Source organism: Carettochelys insculpta, chromosome 2 (genome assembly GCF_033958435.1).
Source record: "Carettochelys insculpta isolate YL-2023 chromosome 2, ASM3395843v1, whole genome shotgun sequence".
Classification (NCBI taxonomy): domain Eukaryota; kingdom Metazoa; phylum Chordata; order Testudines; family Carettochelyidae; genus Carettochelys; species Carettochelys insculpta.
Window position 1 is genome coordinate 114954965 of NC_134138.1, and position 19971 is coordinate 114974935.

Consider the following 19971-nt stretch of genomic DNA (forward strand, 5'->3'; position numbering starts at 1 on the left):
CACTGTTTCTGAATCTTCCATTGCATCATTCCATTGCAAAATTGAGTTACAAGTTTAAAAATCTATTTTTCTATCCTCACCCGTAAGACTGACAGTGAAGCAATCCCTACAGGAGAGATGCTGTGACCTAGGGTACAAGCAGTTCCTGCACACGTTCTGTAGCATTATATCAGGGGAAGTCGAGCAGGGTGGGGATGCCTTGTGGTAAGGTTTCCTTTACCACAGGTTCCGTTCCCATGTGCCCTCTTATCCTACTGGTTTCAGAAGAGAGAAGTAAACGGTGCTGTTGAAATTATTCAGAGAACTCAGTCCAGAGTGGCATCAAGTGTACCAAAAAGTGTCAAATACAGGACAGGGGCATTATGTAAGGGTTCTCAGAACATTTCCAGAAAGTCAAAGTATTAATTTAATATTCCATATTATAATACTTTGCTTGGAAAAACCCATTCACCATTCATATTGTATCTGAAAGAGCTATATTAAGGGTTGGGTACAAAGGAGAGATACTAGGAGGAGTAAACTGCCGAGGAAAAACGATGGGGACGAGCAGGAGGGATTATATGTGCACTTCAGAAGGAGGTGATTATCTGCTAGTCTCACCGTGCAGTGTGAAACAGCTGGCTAGAGAAAGGAGACTGAATGAAAACCCCAGATTCGAATATCCAGTATTTAGGAAAGTTTGACTCCAAATTCTGTCTCTGCAGTCCAGGTTCCAAACCGTCTGCACCTTCCTGCTCCCCACCCCAGGTCACAACTCCATCTCAGACCCTGCACCTGTTCTCACCTCCCGCCCCAGACCAAATCCTCTGCTGTACCCATACCTCCTCGCAGACCCTGGAACGGGAAGGGACCTCAGGAGGTCATCAAGTCCACTCCCCTGCCCTCCTGGACCAAGCACCATCCTGGACATCTATTTTCCCCAATCCCTAAATGGTCTCCACAAGGATTGAGCGTACAACCCTGGGCTTGGCAGGCCAATGCTCAAGCCACTGTTGCAGCCAGTCAGAACAGTGGGATGATGCCTGGCAGCAATGAGGGAGTGGTGCCTATTACGTGCCCCCTGCCAGTCACCCAGATCCATACCCCCAAACTGCTCCTGCGCTGCCCTCCCACCCAGACCTCCACCCCCACCCCGCGCCTCCACCCACCCAGACCCACCACCTCCAGAGCACTCCTGCACCCCCTCCTGCCCAGATCCCACACCACTAGCTTACTTCTGCACTCCCCCAACCAGACCCCCCCAACCCTGCCCTCTCCTGCATCCTACTCCTGCCCAGATCTATCACCCCCAGCCACTCCCACACTCTCACTTCCACCCAGACCTAACACTCCAAGCCTGTTTCCTGGCAGCTTCCTCCCACACTGAGCCTCTCATTTTTGCCTCCCCCCTTATTTTTTCATGTTTTTCAGAAATGTTACTGAGGTGGTTGCAGTGATTAAAAGTGTCTGAATCTGTCTGCCAGGGGAATAGTTTGGCCCAGCCCAGCCCAATGATCACAGTTCTCACCAAAACAAAAAAGTAGCCCAGTAGCACTTTAAAGACTAACAAAATAGTTTATTAGGTGATGGGCTTTCATGGGACAGACCCACTTTTTCAGACTATAGCCAGACCAGAACAGGCTCAGTATTTAAGGCACAGAGAACCGAAAATAGTAATCAAGGTGGACAAATCAGAAAAATATTATCAAGGTGAGCAAATCAGAGAGCAGAGGGGCAGAAGTCAGAGGCAGGGGGGTTTCAAGAATTAGATAAAGCCAAGTATGCATCAGAGCTCCTCTAATGACCTTGAAGATTCCCATTCTAGTTCAAACCACGTGTTAATGTGTCAAATTTTAATACATAAAAAAGTTCAGCAGCCTCTCTTTCCAAACTGTTGTGAAAATTCCTCTTCAGTAAGATGCAAACTTTCAGGTCATTAACAGAATGGCAGACTCCATTAAAGAGTTGACTGACAGGTTTGTGAATCAGGAGTGTTTTTATGTCTGTTTTGTGCCCATTAATTCTTTGTCTAAGAGAGTTTGAAGTCTATCCAATATACAAAGCATCTGGGCATTGTTGGCACATGATGGCATATATGATGTTAGTGGAGGAACGTGAGAATGTGCCTGTGATTCTGTTAATAACCTGGTTAGGTCCAGTGATGGTATCTACAGAATAGATATGTGGACAAAGTTGGCAACGGGCCTTGTTGCAAGGAAAAGTTCCAGGACTGGTGTTCCTGAAGTATAGACTGTGGTTGTTGGTGAGAATCCTCATAAGGTTGGGAAGTTGTCTGTAGGAGAGAAGAGACCTGTCACCTAGGGCCTTCTGGAGTGTGGCATCCTAATTGAGGATAGGTTGTAGGTCTTTAATAATGTATTGCAGTGGTTTGAGCTGGGGGCTGTAGGTAATCACCAGTGGTGTTCTGTTATTGGCTTATTTGGGCCTATCTTGGAGTAGCTGGTCTCTGGGTATTCGTCTGGCCCTGTCGATTTGTTTTTTTATTTCTCCTGGTGGGTAATTCAGGAATATTTGGTAAAGATCTTATCGTTTTCGGTCTCTGTCAGAAGTATCAGAGTAAATGCAATTTTACCTAAGGGCTTGACTGTAAACAATGGATCTAGTTGTGTGTGCAGGGTGGAAGCTAGAAGCATGCAGGTGAGTATAGTGATCACTGGGTTTCCAGTAGAGTGTGGTACCAATCAGGCCATCATTGATTTGTATTGCAGTGTCCAGGAAACATCTCTCTCACATGGAGTAGTCGAGGCATAAATTGATGGTGGGGTGCAGATTGTTAAAGTCTCTGTGGACTCTTGTACATACTTTGTTTTATCTGACTCTTGACTTCCCCCCCTCCTACCACCCTTCTGCTCTTCTGATTTTCCCACCTTGATTACAATTTTTCTGATTTGTCAATCCTGAAAACTATTTTTGGTTCTCTGTGTCTTAAATATTGAGTCTGTTTTGGTATGGTTATGGTCTGAAGAAGTGGGTCTGTCCCATGAAAGCTCACCACCTAATAAATTATTTTGTTAATCTTTAAAGTGCTACTGGACTGCTTTTTTGTTTTGATAGTATATAGACTAACACAGCTTTCTCTCTGTTACTTCTCACCAAAGTAGGACTTAGAAATGAACACTTCCCTCTGTAGCTTCTGCTAGCCTGGCTTCTGTGGAACTTCAGGAAGAACAAAATGAAGCTACTTGTTCTTGCCTCCAGCATCTGAAGAAAATCCTAGAGTGTGGCAGGAGTAAAATTGCACTACAGAGGCATAGTGGGTCCAGGGGACTCAGGAAGAGATAGTTTACATACTGCACTGCTGCTTCACTGAATCTCTCCCTTTGTTTGCAAATTATAGATGAACATTTTAAGAATTTATATATTTCACTTCTTAAACGTTTAACCTTCAGATAGATGCAGCACAACAAATTAAAACTCTGACTAAGGCTACACATGTGCGTGAGTATTAAGCCAACATGTCTTCAGAAGTAGGCTTTGGTGTGTGTATTTTGCCTCATTTTAACCACATGCAAATGTAATGGATTTGAAATCTGGACTCAGTGTAATTGATTTTACATTCTTACATGGGTTGTGAGGTGTTGGGAATGGTTAGAGTAGCAAAAAGGAGAAAAAAAATTCTGCTTGTCAGATAAATACAGTGCACAGAGAAAGTCTGAGGACCCATTTAAGACAGCATTTTGGAGAGGTGTGCTATGCTTTATACACAGCACAGATTTGAATTTAGCTAGAAAATCAGGTGGACTTAAAAAAAAACTGAGTATCCCTGGTAAAAAAAACGGGGGAGGCGGGTGTTTTAAAATTACTGGAAAAGAAGTTTCACAAGAGCAAAATAATTAAGTAAGAAACACAATTCTGCCAGGCTCAGCTTTAGTTAGAATCCCTGAACATCTGTAGGTGAATACAGTTCCCCTGAGACGTTTGTCTCCTTCACATGAGTAAACTGCTAGAACACAAATTATGGTCAGCTCCTTGAAGTTTCAGAGGAGGCTATTAAGAACAAAAGATTTAAACCACACCGTATTCCTCTCCTCTGATCTCTTCACAGATTAGTGAAAGCTGGTCACTTAAATACCAAGGAGTATGTGGGCCTAAGTGCCTGGTGCCTGTCCAGACTATAAACACAAAGCTAAAGGCACACAACTGAAAGTGGACCCACCTTCATGGGAACACGGTATACCAACCAGCACAGAATCTTGGCCCTTGCCCTTGGAAATCCTGGGATGCCAGTTGTCATCCCGCCCAGGGCTAGAGGTGGGAAGTAGGAACGGGGCTCCCGGTAGCTCCTTTTTGCACTAGTGAACCCACGAGGTGCTCAGAATGGACTTGTGTTTGGTGATCAGTACAGCAGATTATACATTTTCTGTCAAAATAATTAACAGAAAAAAAATGTCCACAAAATCACTGTTGTCAGCAGGGAAACTTTGATTTTTCTGAACATTCTGATACTTTTTTCCTGAGGAAAAATATCAAAATAAGATATTTCAGCCCAAATGGAAATATTTTGTTTCTGAGTCAGTTCAGCCTCAGACTGGGTCTTCCCAAAATGCAACAGTTCCTCATGAGAGTTGTAGTTTGGGTGCCTCATGCCCCCATTGTCTCCATCAAGCAACGGCCTTTTCCATTAGGCACTGCCTCCCCTGCGAGCAGGTTTTGTGGCTTCATGGAAGTTGTACGGTTGTAAGTGGTTCCGGGGAGATATAGTCCAGCTGGGAACTCTTGCCCATACAGGAGAATGAGGGCTTGAGAACTGCCGAGATGGAGTCTCAGCACCTCTAGGCTTGGTCGTTCACAGCTTCAGCGCTGCTGGACTTGCTGCATCAGTTATGAACAGTGGTGACTGCTGGGGAGGGACATAAGGGGTGGGGGGACCTCTCACATGACTGCCCCCCCACATGACTCTGCCCCACACCATCCCCAGCCCATGGGTAGGCCCTGCCTTTTCCCATTCCCACCCCTCCCTCAGCTTCTTACTGCCCGCCACTCCACCCCTTGCCCCAGGCACCCTCACCCTAGTGACGTGGCCCAGAAGACTAGCAGGGCGCCTGGCTCAGACTGCAGGGGTGGGGCCTGCTCCCACACTCACTGGTGGCACTGGGAAGCAGAGCAACCTGATGCCAACCCTGTCTGCTCCCCCAGCTACCAGCCTTGTTGCTGTGCTTCCTGACGGCAGGTGAGTGCAGGAGGCAGTTCCACCTCTTCCCCCAAGAGACACAGGTGGGAGCCAGGAAAGCAGAGTGGCCTGGGCTGGGTCATTCTGCTTCCCACCACTGGTGACTGCAGCGGGGCTAGGACCCCTGTGTCAGTCCCCTTTCATCCCCGCAGCTAGTCCCTTAGGCTGTCCTGCTGAGAGAGGGGACTTGGTGAAGGGGTGGAACCACCCATCACTAGCAGCAGGAAGCAAAGTGACGTGTCTGGGAGCTTGGTCACGCTGCTCCCCACCATGGTGGTAAGCGTGGGTGGGGGCGAGCCTCTGCTGCTGGCACCCATCCCATGGGCCCCCAAAGTGCAGACCCAAGGTGGCTGGATGGCTGCTGACTTATACCCCCTCAACATGTTTTTTGGAGGGACATGTGACCCTTTGTCTACCCCACACACACGGTGCCATGCATCACCCCCAGCAGTGAATGCAAAATGATAGAATGACCGACTCTTGGCGCCTCTTTCATTATAAATTAAGCAGTGGGCTTAAGAAACAGCCCGCTCCTCCCATCAGGCACTGTGGCACCACGGAGAGATACGATTTAACATGCAACTGATTTGGAACCATGTTTTGACATTTTCAAACTGGTTTTGTCAAACTTGTTTCGTGAGAGACATTGCGATATTGCTGCCGTTCCTTTCAATGTGAGATAAGAACAAAAGTCAAAACTCACAATTTGTATCCAGCTAATTAGTACTAGTGCTAATTAGCTAATAGTCAGTACTGAATTTTGGCTTAGTCAAAGTTAAAAATACAAACAATTCCTTCCTCACATTTTGCCTGACTTGGCAAGTGGCTTCTCTGAAGGAAGCTGGTATAGACCAGGTGTATGGGAGGGGAGCCCAATCCTCCACCACTGCAGTCAAGGGGCCTTGTCTCAATGGGAAAGATACATTAGACAACATTAACTAATGTCATAGTCAACTTGAATTTTTTTCCTGAAGGGAATATGATTAACTATGATAAACTATGACAATTTTAAACATAACTGGGCCTGTTCGTGTGGGATGCTGTCGTTTCTAACATTGTGTTTGCTCTAGCACCCTTTCTAACGTGATATGTCTTCCTTGTGCAGTCAAACGGGAGTCTTCCCATTTATTTCAATTAAAAAGAAGTTTTCTGGATCTGAGAGTCCTGACTGCGGATGTGATACTCAAAATGTTAGTCATGTGGGCATTTTGAAGAGCGTACAGTAAACCCCCAATATGCACGATTTTGACTCGCTGTTAACTTGCGTTAACGCGAGTTAAGGGCAAGTCAAAATCCCCTCCCCAGGTCCCCTGTCCAGCTCCTGGCCGCCTCACCCGGGAGAAGCCAGGTGGACAGACAGCTGCATGGCGCCAGCTCCTGCCTCGTTCCCTGCTCCCCACTGCTTGGCCACTCTTGTGCACTGGTCAGTTTCCCGCCCCCCCCACCCGACTTGTGCGAAATTTGAGTTACACAAGGGTGCGCAGGAGCACAATCCTTACATAACTCACAGGTGTACTATACTTAAATGAATGCTCAGTAGTTATTGTGGCAATATTATACTATCTCACAGAGGCTGATGTGACAAGTTTATTCTTCAGTAGGTTGCAGGGAAAATGAGAAACAACGGAAAGCAAATAAAGTTAAATAGTAACAGAGAGGAAGCCGTATTAGTCTGTACACTATCAAAACAAAAAGCAGTCAAGTAGCACTTTAAAGACTAGCAAAATAGTTTATTAGGTGAGCTTTTGTGAGACAGATTTCTGTCCCACGAAAGCTCACCTAATAAACTGTTTTGCTAGTCTTTAAAGTGCTACTTGACTGCTTTTTGTTTCAAATAAAGTTAAGTTGCTAAAGGACAGCAGTTGTATAAGCTGCTTTGTATTATTTCCTTGATCCATGCTCCCCACCCATGTTTTCAACACTTCACTCTTTGTTTACAGGCTGTTTGAGGATGGGTGTTAACTTTCTGTGATAACAGCCATCAGATGTGGTTATGTAAAACAAGAATGTGTCTTGCAGCAGTTGTCTGATGGAAGGAGTGCACTCAGTTAATCAACCGGTGACAAGAAAAGTTTGTAAACCTATCAAAGAGAAAAATATAATGTGTTTCTTGAGAGTAGGAAGGGAAGGAGAAAAGTTATTGCTTCAAAATGAAGTGGGGAAGAGATGTTTTAACTTAGATACTTGAGATCAGAAAAAAGACAAATAAATTGGTCTGCAAGCTGACAGCAAAATCCAAAATCCAAAACAGCCAAAGAAGGAGGCAGGGAGAAGAGGAAACAGAGCAGAGCCACTAGGATGCAGATCATTCTTACGCATGAAAGCATTTCATCTTGAATGGAGAGGTCTAATTGTCCTTTTGAGACAGGTTTCTGCGAGAAATTTCATAAGCCATTGATGATGTTGATGTAGGTGATCCTGTCGTTGAGGGGAAGACTGTGGTAAATTGGAACGGATCAAAAAGGCTTTTCTTTGTGTGTTTGAAGTGGAAGTTGAGTCATTATCATTCATCACCAGGCTAGTTAGTGCTGGTTCGGGTGACAGTTATTTTCTGGAAGGAAAATGGCTTTAGACGCCTTTTAATTCCCTGAAAATAAAAGAAAAAAGGGCTGTCAAAGTAACAGGCAGCCGGATGGGGTAACTGAAAACTGTGCACAAGGAAATAACTTTAAATGCCAGGGGAAATTAAGTACAAAAGCTACAGTCACCAGGATGGTTCTCTTTGCTCTTTAGTGTTGCAGAAACTTTGTTAAGTGAGTTTGTTCTGGTCTGGCTATGGTCTGAAGAAGTGGGTCTGTCCCACGAAAGCTCACCTAATAAACTATTTTGCTAGTCTTTAAAGTGCGACTTGACTGCTTTTTGTTTTGATAGTGTACAGACTAGCAGGGCTCCCTCTCTGCTACTTTGTTAAGTGGCTAAATGTTTCTACACTCAGTTTACAAGTGAGACAAGGCAGTGCACAGAAGTTAGCATCTTTTATCTTAACATATTTTCCCGTTATTCCTTTTAAGGCAGCTGAGTATTTTCATTAATCCTGTGTCCCCATGTGTGATGTCACTAATCTTATTTGAATTAAACACAGAAACATGAATATAAAAGTGTAAGACTCTTTTGTTTTACATTAGTCCTTATAGGCTGACGTCCTGGAGCCAGTAAAGTCAGTGGTCCCCAGAGGGTACATCTGCTCTGCAACTGGGAGAAAACTTCCCAGTCTGGCTAGACAGGTGAATGCTGACAGCACTTGAGTGAGTGTGCTAAAAATAGCAGCATGGATGTAGCACAGGCAGTGGCTTGAGCTAGCTACCTGAGTCCATGCCTGCTGGACTCCCTGGATTTGAATCTGGGTATCTAGTCCGAGTCCCACTGCTCTTGTGCCTAGGGACGCCAACTGAGATCAAAGACCAATCCCCATTGTGCTAAACACTGTATAAAGTCCCTGCCTGGAAGAAACTAGTATCGGGGCTTGTCTCCACAGTGGGCTTGGTCCATACTAGTTCCAGTTAGTGCACAATACCTGTGTGCGCGTAACACAAATCGTTAAATCCCTACATTCCCTGCTTGGTGTGAATTCTAGAGTCTTCGTGCCGCGGGTACCAAGTTTGATGCAAATTGATTTAGTGGAGCCTGTTGTTCACGCAGACACACTGCTGCTGCTCAGTACTTTGGTAGTCCTCTGCTACAAGGGGAGACATGGTACGCTTCCAGTGGCAGCAAGGCAGGCTAAAGGGACTGGCTGAGGATGTGTCCCACCCCACTGGTATGGCACCCTTCAGCGAGAGCAGGGATGGCTGAAGCCCCCTCCCCTCAGAGATTGGTACCAGGATACTGCTTGCTGTTCCCTTCCCTGAAGCTGTCTGAATGTCCTTCCCTGATTTAGGGTCAAGTTGAAAACTGGCACAGGGCCAAGATTAGCTCATCTGCTCTTGGATTCCAATTCCTCAGCATTGTGATGACATTACTCCACGTTCATCACCGCGTTTATCAAGCGTGGTCCTAGAGCCATGGTGAGGTCTTTGATCTCCTCACCGCATGGGGAAAAGTGACAATGCAGGCAGCTCTTGTGGCCAACCGCTGCAATAAAATCAGTACTTTTTTTGTGCCTGTACATGCTGGTACTTAGTACTAGCACCTTGGCAGCCACAGCCATTGGGTTGTCTGGGGATGGGATGTTCGGGAGCTGTGAGTACTGGCTCCTCTTACTTATTTATTGCAAAAAAGGCACTGAATAAAATAAGACTGTTCAAGGAGCTCTCAAAATAGGTGGTCAAAACAAATCACAACTGGGGTGCCTACCAATGCCATAAAAAGAGCAGACAGTTGAGCAAAATATACAGAGCAACCAGCCATGATCTGTACCTTTTATGAGGAACTGGATGGGATTTTTTTTTTTACCTGATACCCTTGTGGAGACTTGAACCCCTGATGGTGAACAAGAGTCACTGGAAGAAGAGGATAACTGTGAAGAGAGCTTCCTGAATAGCCAGGATCTTGTCTGAAACTAGGACCTGAAAGTGGCTGTTGAGAAAGCCAATCTGTTTCACAGCTTGTGACATAGGAAATAAATGCTTCAGAGCCTGAACAGGGGGCCTTAGAAAAGAAGTGTGTATTTTCTGTCAGTACAGTTTATTATTATTGCTGGGCTAACTTCCATTCTGGTTGCTTGAAGATTGCTGCCATTTTGGGCAGATGTGAGCTAAGAGCTGTGTTTCATGTTTTCACAATCATTATGAGTAAAATGTACGCTTTAACGTTTTATTTTTGTCTGGCATGTACTGTCATAACTTGTTCAGTGAAAGCCATGGAAATGTTGCATAAAATCTGCAGTATGTGCATGGTATGCTGAAGAAAGGCAGATTTTCAGAAGTAGCAGGATTTCACAGAAGTATAACAGCACTTACAAAACAAAATAAAGAGTGCAGTAAAGTGCCCCTTCTACCACCCATTGGAATAGTGTACATTAAAATAGGCAATTACAATCACCATTGCACTCATATTTCCTCAAAACTTGCCTAATGGATGGTGATGTGAATGAATTTCTATCTAATGCTTTTGTTGTTATGAGCCTGGCAGAATGGTACAGTCACTATACTAACAAGATGAAAGTCAATTGGGATTCAGTGTGCTTGGAATAATAATGTCTTAGCCAAAAAAAAAAAGTTTACTTCCTTAAAGCCTCAATCCTGCAAACAAAGACATAAATAATTGTACTCATGTGAGTAGTCCCACTGAAGTCAGTAGGACTATTCAAGTGTGTAAACTTAAGCACAAGTTTGCTGCCATCAGGCAGAAACTTAAAAGGCGGGGACATAGTCAGTCTCTAGGCATTAGATTCCCACAGACTCCTGGAATGAATCTGCTTGCTTCAGTAATTCAGATATGTTGCCATTAAGAGATGTGACATGTTGCAGGTACAAACCATCAGCAAAAAAGCATCAGCACTGAATTTTACATTAAATAATTCTAATATTCATTCCTAAATGAGATCTGACTTTTGCCTTTATCGGTGTTCTAATTGTTTTTGTACACCTGCTCCGACCATGGAGGTGGTTTGTTCCTGAGGATAGAGCTGCTCCGCAAGTGGTGACTCAGGGGAACTTAACTGCAAGGCACCAATGGTACAGACACCAATACATTCTTTAATGAGACCATAGCTGAGTGGTCACTATAGCTATTCAGCATGTACAAATTTTCATTTGCAAAAGGAAGAAAAAAGTGTTCTCACTGTTGATGTGCTGATTTAAGGATCCATCTTACAAAGACAGTTTCTCTGCTTTGGGTGTTGATAGCTCCCCATTAGACGCTGACAATGGCTCCCATCCCCATCTGATCTGACTTGTTTTTTAATCTTTTGATAAGTACTGTTGATACTGGGCCATTTCCACCTTGCTGAATAGACCTTGTCAGCTCTGGCCCTCCCTCTTACTGGGACCCCACTCTTTAAATACCCCTCTGAAACCACTCCCCCCACTCAAGCATCTGATGAAGCGGGTCTTTGCGCACAAAAGCTTACGCTCCAAAAGGTGCCACAAGACTTCTTGTTGTTCTCGAAGCTACAGACTAACACGGCTACCTCTCTGACATTGAATAAGTGACACTCACAAAGCATGGGGGTGTATTCGAGTTGAATTGTTCTTGTATGTAGTGAAGCTGAACTTTTCCTTACAGAAAGGTGAATGCAAATTACTCGCTGGCTCGCTCATGGCCACCAAAAAACATTCACATTCTTATGCAAAAACATCCCCCCCACACATCTTGTAAATAACATGTGTGCTAGACAATGTTGATTTCGCACAGAATTCCCTGCAGTCAGGCAGTGAACGCAGTCTGCATTCTGAGCCTGGTCTGTCTGCATTTCCCCTCTAGGTTCCTTCTCTCTCAGCATAGAGAAACACCCCACCTCAAACCTAGTTTCGAGGGCTATGGCTAAAAACAAGAAGCCTTATTCATATGAATGAGGCTGTTTTCATAAGTGCAAATGCGGAAGCTGCCACCACCAAAATGTTTAGGAAACTGGTGAAAGGAAATAGCCTTCTTGTAGCCTAGAAACTAATTCAAGCATTCAGCTCTGTAGCAGCTACCTCTGGCTGAGCTGTGGCCACGATGCAGCGCCTAGAGGAAGATCTGACTACCCTTGGAGAAACCGATGATGTTTTCTGTGAAGGTAAAGAGCCTTTTATTAAGCCAATGTTTTTAATATATAGACTGAAGACAGGTTTGTAGCTTGTATTCTCTTTTCTTTAGTAAAAGTTGAAATTCTCTGCTGGTTCAGGATAGCTGTGGGGCTCACAGTGATAGGTTTGAAAAACTCTTTTTTTCTCTCGGTAAAATAATGAGAACAAAAGCTTTCTGAGTGCCATACAGTGAGTGAGATTCATATTAACTAGGCAGAGAGGTTACATAGCAAGACTGTTAGCTCCAAAGGGAAAGCGAAGGGGGAGCTGCAGACAAAAGTGATCCATAAAGTTACACTTTGAAAAGTCAACTAATACAAATGGGGCCTGCATGCAGTGATTGCCACTGGGCCCGATTCACCATGGCCCTAAGCTTGGCTGTGACTGGTATCGGTGCCAAGTGGGTGCAAAAAGCTACTAAATGAGAGTGAAATGCTTTACACCCACTTAGCACTCATTCTCCACTGGCATAAAAGATTGTACCATTGGAGGCCAATGAGAATCAGGTCCACAGTCTCTCACTGTTCACCCTCCACTCCCCATTGGCATAGCAACATACGGCTTTATCCTGCAGAAGTTCTCCCTGGGCAGAATTCCTGTTGTCTTCCATGGGAATTCAGCACACCGGGGGTGTGCAAGATAGGGCTCAAAGATCCGTAAGCTTTAAACTTAGTTGCACCATAGCTTCAGCAAACTCAGTTGAAAGAAAAAAACAGTCGTGTTGCACTGGTCCCTTGGGATGGAGCCAAACCAAGGTATTTTAGCTTGAGTAAAGACTAGACCAGAGGGGAGGTCACATTTTTAAATCCTTGGCTTCAGTGACATGCTGCTAGTATTTGAATGTGTTCCCCCAAATATCCTCCCATCCCTACACTGTGATGTAGCACCATGCTTGATGTGCAGTTCATTTGCTAAGGCAGGGTGAGAGGTCAAGCATTTACTCCTGTGTTTTCACTTATACTGAAGTGCTTTCTAATAATCAGAGCCAAGGAGGCAGGCAATCCCACCCAGCAAGCCAGTTTACACTTAGCTTAGCTGTGCTTCATGCCTGAAAACTGTACAGTTTATATCCTTGAATAGTCCTACTGACTTCAGTGGCACTGCTCACATAAGTACAATTATTTATGTCTTTCTTTGCAGGACTGAGGCTTTAAGGAAGTAACCTCTGACTTTATTTTATTTTTTTTTTTTTTTGCTATTAAGACATTATTATTCCAACGATCGTGAATCCCAATTGACAATGTTCAGTTTGTGCAGCTTGGAAGGAGCACAAGCTCTCCTGCTTCAGGGCTTAAACAGACCTCTAACTATTGGGGTTCTGTAAGAACGTATCCCCTGGAGGCAGCCTATCCTGTAAATGCCTACTGTAGGGTTTCCTGAAATTCCACTGGAAGAGCTGGTTGGGTCTGTGACAGGCTACCTTATTGGTTGGATTCAACAAGATTTCCCTGGATCCAGTTTTCAAAACTGCTTAAAACCCATTGGAAATCAATGGGATTTAGCCATAGCCACTAAATACTTGTGATTTTTTTTTTTGGCCCATGTTCCTAATTTGAAATGTGTGGGGAGAAGGAACCATTTTTTGTAATACCTGCTATGTGGTATAATGTAATCCAGTCCAGAGACAAAGACGCAGCATTCAGTACATTTTTGAAGCCCCCTGGCTAAATCATCCCCAGCAGGAATGATTTGTGAGGAGCTAGAGAAAGGCTGGTTACTGGAAGCCAGGGGAATCATCCTACCTAACCTCCCCTCTAGTTTACTGACAGAGTTATTAACCAGAGGCTTAAGAAGAATCCCCAAGGTGTTCCCAGCCGTGTAGCTGTAACATGATCAGATCTCCCCCAGCCACATTGGCTGGCAAGATGGAATTAGGAACAGCAGGTTCCCATAGTACGTGGGTTAAAGGCCTATTTAGATGACCCGCCCCCCCTTCTGTATTTTTTCCCTTTGTCTTAGTTCCTTTCCTTTGAGTGAATTTGAGAAGGAACAATGTTTTGCCTTTATTTTCCAAAGCCTTTCCTAGTGCCATTGATTGCCTCAGTGGGGGCCCAGTGCACTCCCAGAGTGGGCCCTGCCAGCTGGTGAGGACTGAGCACAAGACCATCTTCTGAGTCTCCGAGCATCTCCTTGGCCACCTCCACTTGCATAGGAAAAGAGGGAATCAAGTGGCAGCATTCACCAAATGAACCAGAACCAGCATAGTTACATCAGATTAGTGTTACCAGAGGCTAAAGGAGGCCAGAATGGAAACAAAGGCCCAGTGCACGAATAACACTACTCCTCTCCCGCTCCGTTCTCTGTCTCCAAACATGTCTACTAAGAGCCACAGACTTTGGAAGCTGGCACCAGTGCAAAACCCATCATGTGCTAGACAAAGAATTAGGAGGAAATTTAAATTCCATGTCACCAATCTCCTGCACAGGGGATTGTGTCAGAATATGGGGATATTCTACTGTGGTTCTAATGTTCCTACACAGTAATGGGTTACTAAAAATATCTGCAGCTTCATAATTGTACCAAAAATGTGTCCAAAACTTCCCTGTTAAAACTGTGAGATTTTAGTCATATTTTTCTTGGTCCGTGTTAATGTTTATCACAGGTTAGACAGGTGACCCACACGTGGCATGACACCTAGAGCTCAGCCTGAAAAGACATTCAGCATTCAAATTCATAGATTTTTAAGGTTCGAAAGTATCCTTGTGACCCTCTGGTGGGGCCTCCTGCCTGAACTAATTGCTATTTCAAGAGCAATCATTGTGGTTGAACCAGAGCATAGCTTGTAGAAAAACATGATTTTTTTTAACGATTTTCAGCTATGGGGAATCTACCACAACCTTTGCTATATTGTTCCACTGGTTAATTACTCTTAGGCTACGTCTACACGTGCAGCCAACATCGAAATAGCTTATTTCGATGTTGCGACATCGAAATAGTCTATTTCGATGAATAACGTCTACACGTCCTCCAGGGCCGGCAACGTCGATGTTCAACTTCGACGTTGCTCAGCCCAACATCGAAATAGGCGCAGCGAGGGAACGTCTACACGTCAAAGCAGCACACATCGAAATAGGGATGCCAGGCACAGCTGCAGACAGGGTCACAGGGCGGACTCAACAGCCAGCCGCTCCCTTAAAGGGCCCCTCCCAGACACAGTTGCACTAAACAACACAAGATACACAGAGCTGACAACTGGTTGCAGACCCTGTGCCTGCAGCATAGATCCCCAGCTGCCGCAGCAGCAGCCAGAAGCCCTGGGCTAAGGGCTGCTGCCCACGGTGACCATAGAGCCCCGCAGGGGCTGGAGAGAGAGCATCTCTCAACCCCCCAGCTGATGGCCGCCATGGAGGACCCAGCAATTTCGACGTTGCGGGACGCGGATTGTCTACACGGTCCCTACTTCGACATTGAACGTCGAAGTAGGGCGCTATTCCTATCTCCTCATGAGGTTAGCGACTTCGACGTCTCGCCGCCTAACGTCGAAGTTAACTTCGAAATAGCGCCCGACGCGTGTAGACGCGACGGGCACTATTTCGAAGTTGTTGCCGCTACTTCGAAGTAGCGTGCACGTGTAGACGCAGCTTTAGTGTTAAAGATCTGCATCTTATTTTTAGTCTTAATTTGTCTAGATTTGTCTATGTAGTTTTGAAGAACTCTCTGTTATCAAATTCTTGCTTCCCCATATAGTTACCTCTCAACCTTCTGTTTGGTAGGCTAAATAAATTGAATTCCTTGAGTCTATCACTATAAGCTGTATTTTCCAATCCTTGAATCATTCTTATGTCTCTTCTTTGGACCCATTCTAATTTGTCAACAACCTTCTAGAAGCATGCACACTAGAACTAGACTCACTAATCCCACCAGTGTCACACTGGTTCCAAATACTGAGGCAATAAAAGCTCTTTACTCCTATTTGATATTCCTGCTTACACATTCAAGGATAGCATTAGTCCTTTTGGTCATAGCATCCAACTGGGAGCTCCTGTTCAGCTCGTTAGCCACCAGGACCCCCAAGTCTTACCCAGTGTCACAACTTCCCATGACAGAGTGCCCCATCCTGTAAGTATGGCCTGTATTCTCTGTCCTTTAAGCCTAACTTTATACTGAAATGTTGTTTGCTTGCTCTAAATCAATGAGTTGTCCTCTTTATTATGTGCCACTCCACCAGTCCCTATATCATCTACAAATTGCATCAGTAATGTCAGTTTTCACGTCACTGATAACAATACTAAATATGTAGGTGCAAGAACAGATATCTAAGGGATCTCACTAAAACCAGAATTTGCTTATGGCGACTAATTCACATTTACAGTTACAGTTTGCAATCAATCAGCTAATTCTTAATTTATAAATCAAGATACTGTGTGGAACAAAGTCAAATGGTGTGAAGTCTAATTATATAAGCACTATTTCCTTTATCAACAAGCTCATGATATCTTCTTTTTAAAAAATGAGATTGTTAGTTTAACAAGATACATTTTTCATGTTGATTAATATAATTAAAGTCACCCTCCTGTAATTCTTTAGTAATAAAGTACTTATCAGCCATTCCATGATTGTGCCCAGATTTAATAATTATCTAATACATCCACTTAACTGTTTTTAAATATTGCAACAACATTAGCTTTCTTTCAGTCCTTAGTGTTCCAGAGAGCTCCCTGACTAGCTATTTTTGCACTCTTGGATGTAAATTATTCACCTATACAGATTTTAAAATGTCTGACTTTAGTAGTTGCTGTTTCACATCCTCCTTAGTTACTGCTGAAATGAAATTGAAAGTATTTGCATCATCATCATTATATATGTAAGAGTGTGAGAGGGAGGCCAGGCAAGGCAGGGGTTAAACATGGCCTGTTTTCCCAATCAGCTGCACCCTGGTTCGCCTACAGCCAGTGTCAGGCCTGGAGGAGTATAAAGGGAAGGAAGCCAGCCCAGTTTGGGGCTGACCAGCCAAGAGGCAGGAGCTGGCTCTGAGGCAGCAGGCCCCAAACCAGAGCTGCCACTTGGCTAGCTGCTGGAGGGCCCAGCCCCCACCCCCAGGAACCCCTCTCCTGCCAAAGGGGGAACTAGATTCTTGGGGCCATGCCCCAAATTTAACCCACAGACCCTCGGATGGGGCTGAAGACCCACCCAACAGGCCTTGGCCAGGGGGCCTACCCACTAGGCCACCCAGTCCCAGGTGCGAGCCGCTCACAATATGGTAATAGGTAATCTGCTTTTTCTACCACATACAAAATGGAAATATTTATTGAATACTTATGCATTTTCTGAATTATTGTTGACAGTTCTATCATTGCCCCCCAACAGATTTTTAGAAAGCCTTTAAAGATGTTCCTCACCAAAAGCTCATAAGCAAATTGAGCTGTCATGGGTTTAGAGAAAAGGTCCCCTCATGGATCACTAACTGGTTAAAAGATAAGAAACAAAGGCCAGGAGCCAATGGTCAGTTTTCAGAATGGAGAGAGAGGAAATCATGCACTCAATGTGCTATAGCAGTCAAAAGGCAAACAGAATTCTGGGAATCATTAAAAAAGGGATAGAGAATAAAAAAGAGAATATTTTATTGCCTCTATATAAATCCATGCTACACCCACATCTTGAATATTGCAAACAGGTATGGTTGCCTCATCTTAAAAGAAGGTATATTGGCATTGGAAAAGGTTCATAAAAGGGCAACAAAAGTGATTCGGGCACTGGAACAGGTGCCATATGAAGAGAGATTAAAAAGACTGAGACTTTTCTGCTTAGAAAACAGGAGACGAAGTGGGGATATGATAGAGGTCTATAAAATCGTGACTGGTATGGAAAAAGTGCAAAAGGAAAAGTTATTTTCTTGTTTCCGTAACAAAAGAACTAGGGGTCACCAAATGAAATTAATGGGTAGCAGGTTTAAAACCAACAAAAGGAAGTTCCTTCACACAGTGCACAGTAGGCCTGTGGATTTTGCATGCCCCTTTCAAAAGGGAGGGGCCAGTGTAGATGTAGCCCAGGGTTCTGTACTAGGACAAGCTCAAAAATGATCCGGGGAATGGGGTAAAAAGTGAGGTGGCAAAATTTGCAGATGACACAAAACTACTCAAGATAGCTAAGTGCAGAGCAGATTGCAAAGAGATACATGGGGTCTCACAAAACTGGGTGACTGGGCAACAAAAGGACAGATGAAATTCACTGTTAATAAATGCAAAGTAACATGCATTTAAAAACACACTCCCCACTATGCACAAAATGATGGGGTCTAAATTAGCTGCTATCGCTCAAGAAAAAGATCTTTTGAGTTATTGTGGATAGTTCTCTGACAACATCTGATCAATGTGCAGTGGTGCTCGAAAAACTAATAGGATGTTGGGAATCATTAGGAAAAGGATACATATACATACTCTGTATAAATCCATGGTACAGCCACATCTTGAATACTGTATGCAGATGTGGCTGTCTCATCTAAAAATGATACCTTATTAATCTTATTGTATTTAAAAGTTCAGAAAAGGGCAACAAAAATTATTAGAGGTATGGAATGGCTCCCAGATGAATGGGAGTGGGACTTTTCAGCTTGGAAAAGAGACTGCTAAGAGGGGGTCTGATAGAGGCCTATAAGATCATGACTGGTGTAGAAAAAGTGAATAAAGAAGTGTTATTTGTGCTTTCTCTTAATGGAAGAAATAGGTGTCACCCAATGAAATTAACATGCATCATGGTTAAAACAAAACACGAAGGAAGTATTTATTGACACAATACACGGTCAACCTGTGGAACTCTTTGCCAGAGGGTGTTGTGAAGGCCAAGACTATAGCAGAGTTCAGAAAAGGAGTAGGTAAGTTCCTGAAGGATGGGCCCATCAATGGCTATTACTCGGGGCGGGCAGGGATGGTGTCCCTGGCCTCTGTCTGTCAGAAGCTGGGAATCAGTGACAAGGGATGGATATCCTTATGATTACGGTTAGTTGGTCACTGTCAGAAGACAAAAGACTGAGCTAGATGGACCGTTGGTCTGACCCACTCTGGCCTTTCAGTGTTCGGATTCCTTTTGTTTCTAATATACTTACAATATCCTACGTGCGACAGGCAGAGCTGTCCCATCAATAGGACTGTTCGGGTTGGCTGCCCTGGGCTCTGCACTTGAGGGGTTGGCGGGGAGGCAAAGCAGCCACCCCAGTTGTCCTATGGATGAGACAGTCCCCCACACTGAGTTTGACCCGTGGGGTCCAGGACAACCAGAAGGTTAGCTGAAGGGCCTGGTGCAGGGCAGCATCAGGAGTCAGGTCTCCAGCACTCACTGCAGTGGTGGGAGCCACAAGAAGTGGAGCGACCCAGCAGCCTGCTCTGCTGTACCATCTCTCAGCCAAGTAGCTCCGCTTCACTATGACAGCCGGAAGCCGAGCGCCCAGCCCTGGCTCCAGCCCGTTTTGCTCCTCCAAGTGATGCAGGGCTTGGGGGAGCAGCGTGGGGCTGGGACACTCCATTTCGTGCTGGCACAATGACACAGAATGGCCTGGCTAGGAGATGATAGTGCAGCACAGAGCAGGCTGCTAGGTCACTTTGCTTCCCGTGGCTCCTGTCACCGCAGTGAGCCAACCTCTGCTGCCACCCTGGTAATCCCCTGGACCATGTCTCTCTGGGGAGGGGGCTTCAGGGAAAGAATACAATGGGGACAGAAGGAGACATGGTAGGGATGGGAAGAAATGGAATCAGAGTGGGTCTGGGAGTTGTCCTGGGCCTCACACCTGGGATGGTAAGGGGGGTTTACTCAGCTCTGTACTCCTGTAGGGATGGCCCTGGAGACAGCTGTGGGGTCCAAACTATCCCATACCTAAACCCATGCAAGATCGAGTCCATGCTTGTAATATCTGTTCAATGCAGGATTAGAAAAGTGTGTGTCCTGAAAGAATATTATAATCAATTTCCTTACACTTACATATCACCTTTCATCTCAAAGGACCCTGCAGAGCTTTACCAATGACTGCTTTGCCTATCAATAAAGTTCAGCCACTTCTGGTGTGAAATACACTCCACGTACAACTTTTTAACAGTGCACAAACATGTTAGCAAAACTTTAGGATAGGAATTAGAAAATATTTTATCCACTTACAAGTGCAGAGGATAATTTACATAAATTCTTATATGGCCTTCATCA

General features: G+C 44.7%; 1 protein-coding gene across 1 annotated transcript in view; it reads left to right on the forward strand.

Moving 5' to 3' along the window:
* Positions 1-11679: 11679 nt before the first annotated feature.
* RIPOR2 (RHO family interacting cell polarization regulator 2) overlaps positions 11680-19971 on the forward strand; it is a 106368-nt gene continuing 98076 nt past the window's right edge. Inside the window, 1 exon segment of the mRNA XM_074985879.1 lies at positions 11680-11831. Coding sequence (XP_074841980.1) covers positions 11771-11831 — 61 coding nt within the window. The 5' untranslated portion in view covers positions 11680-11770.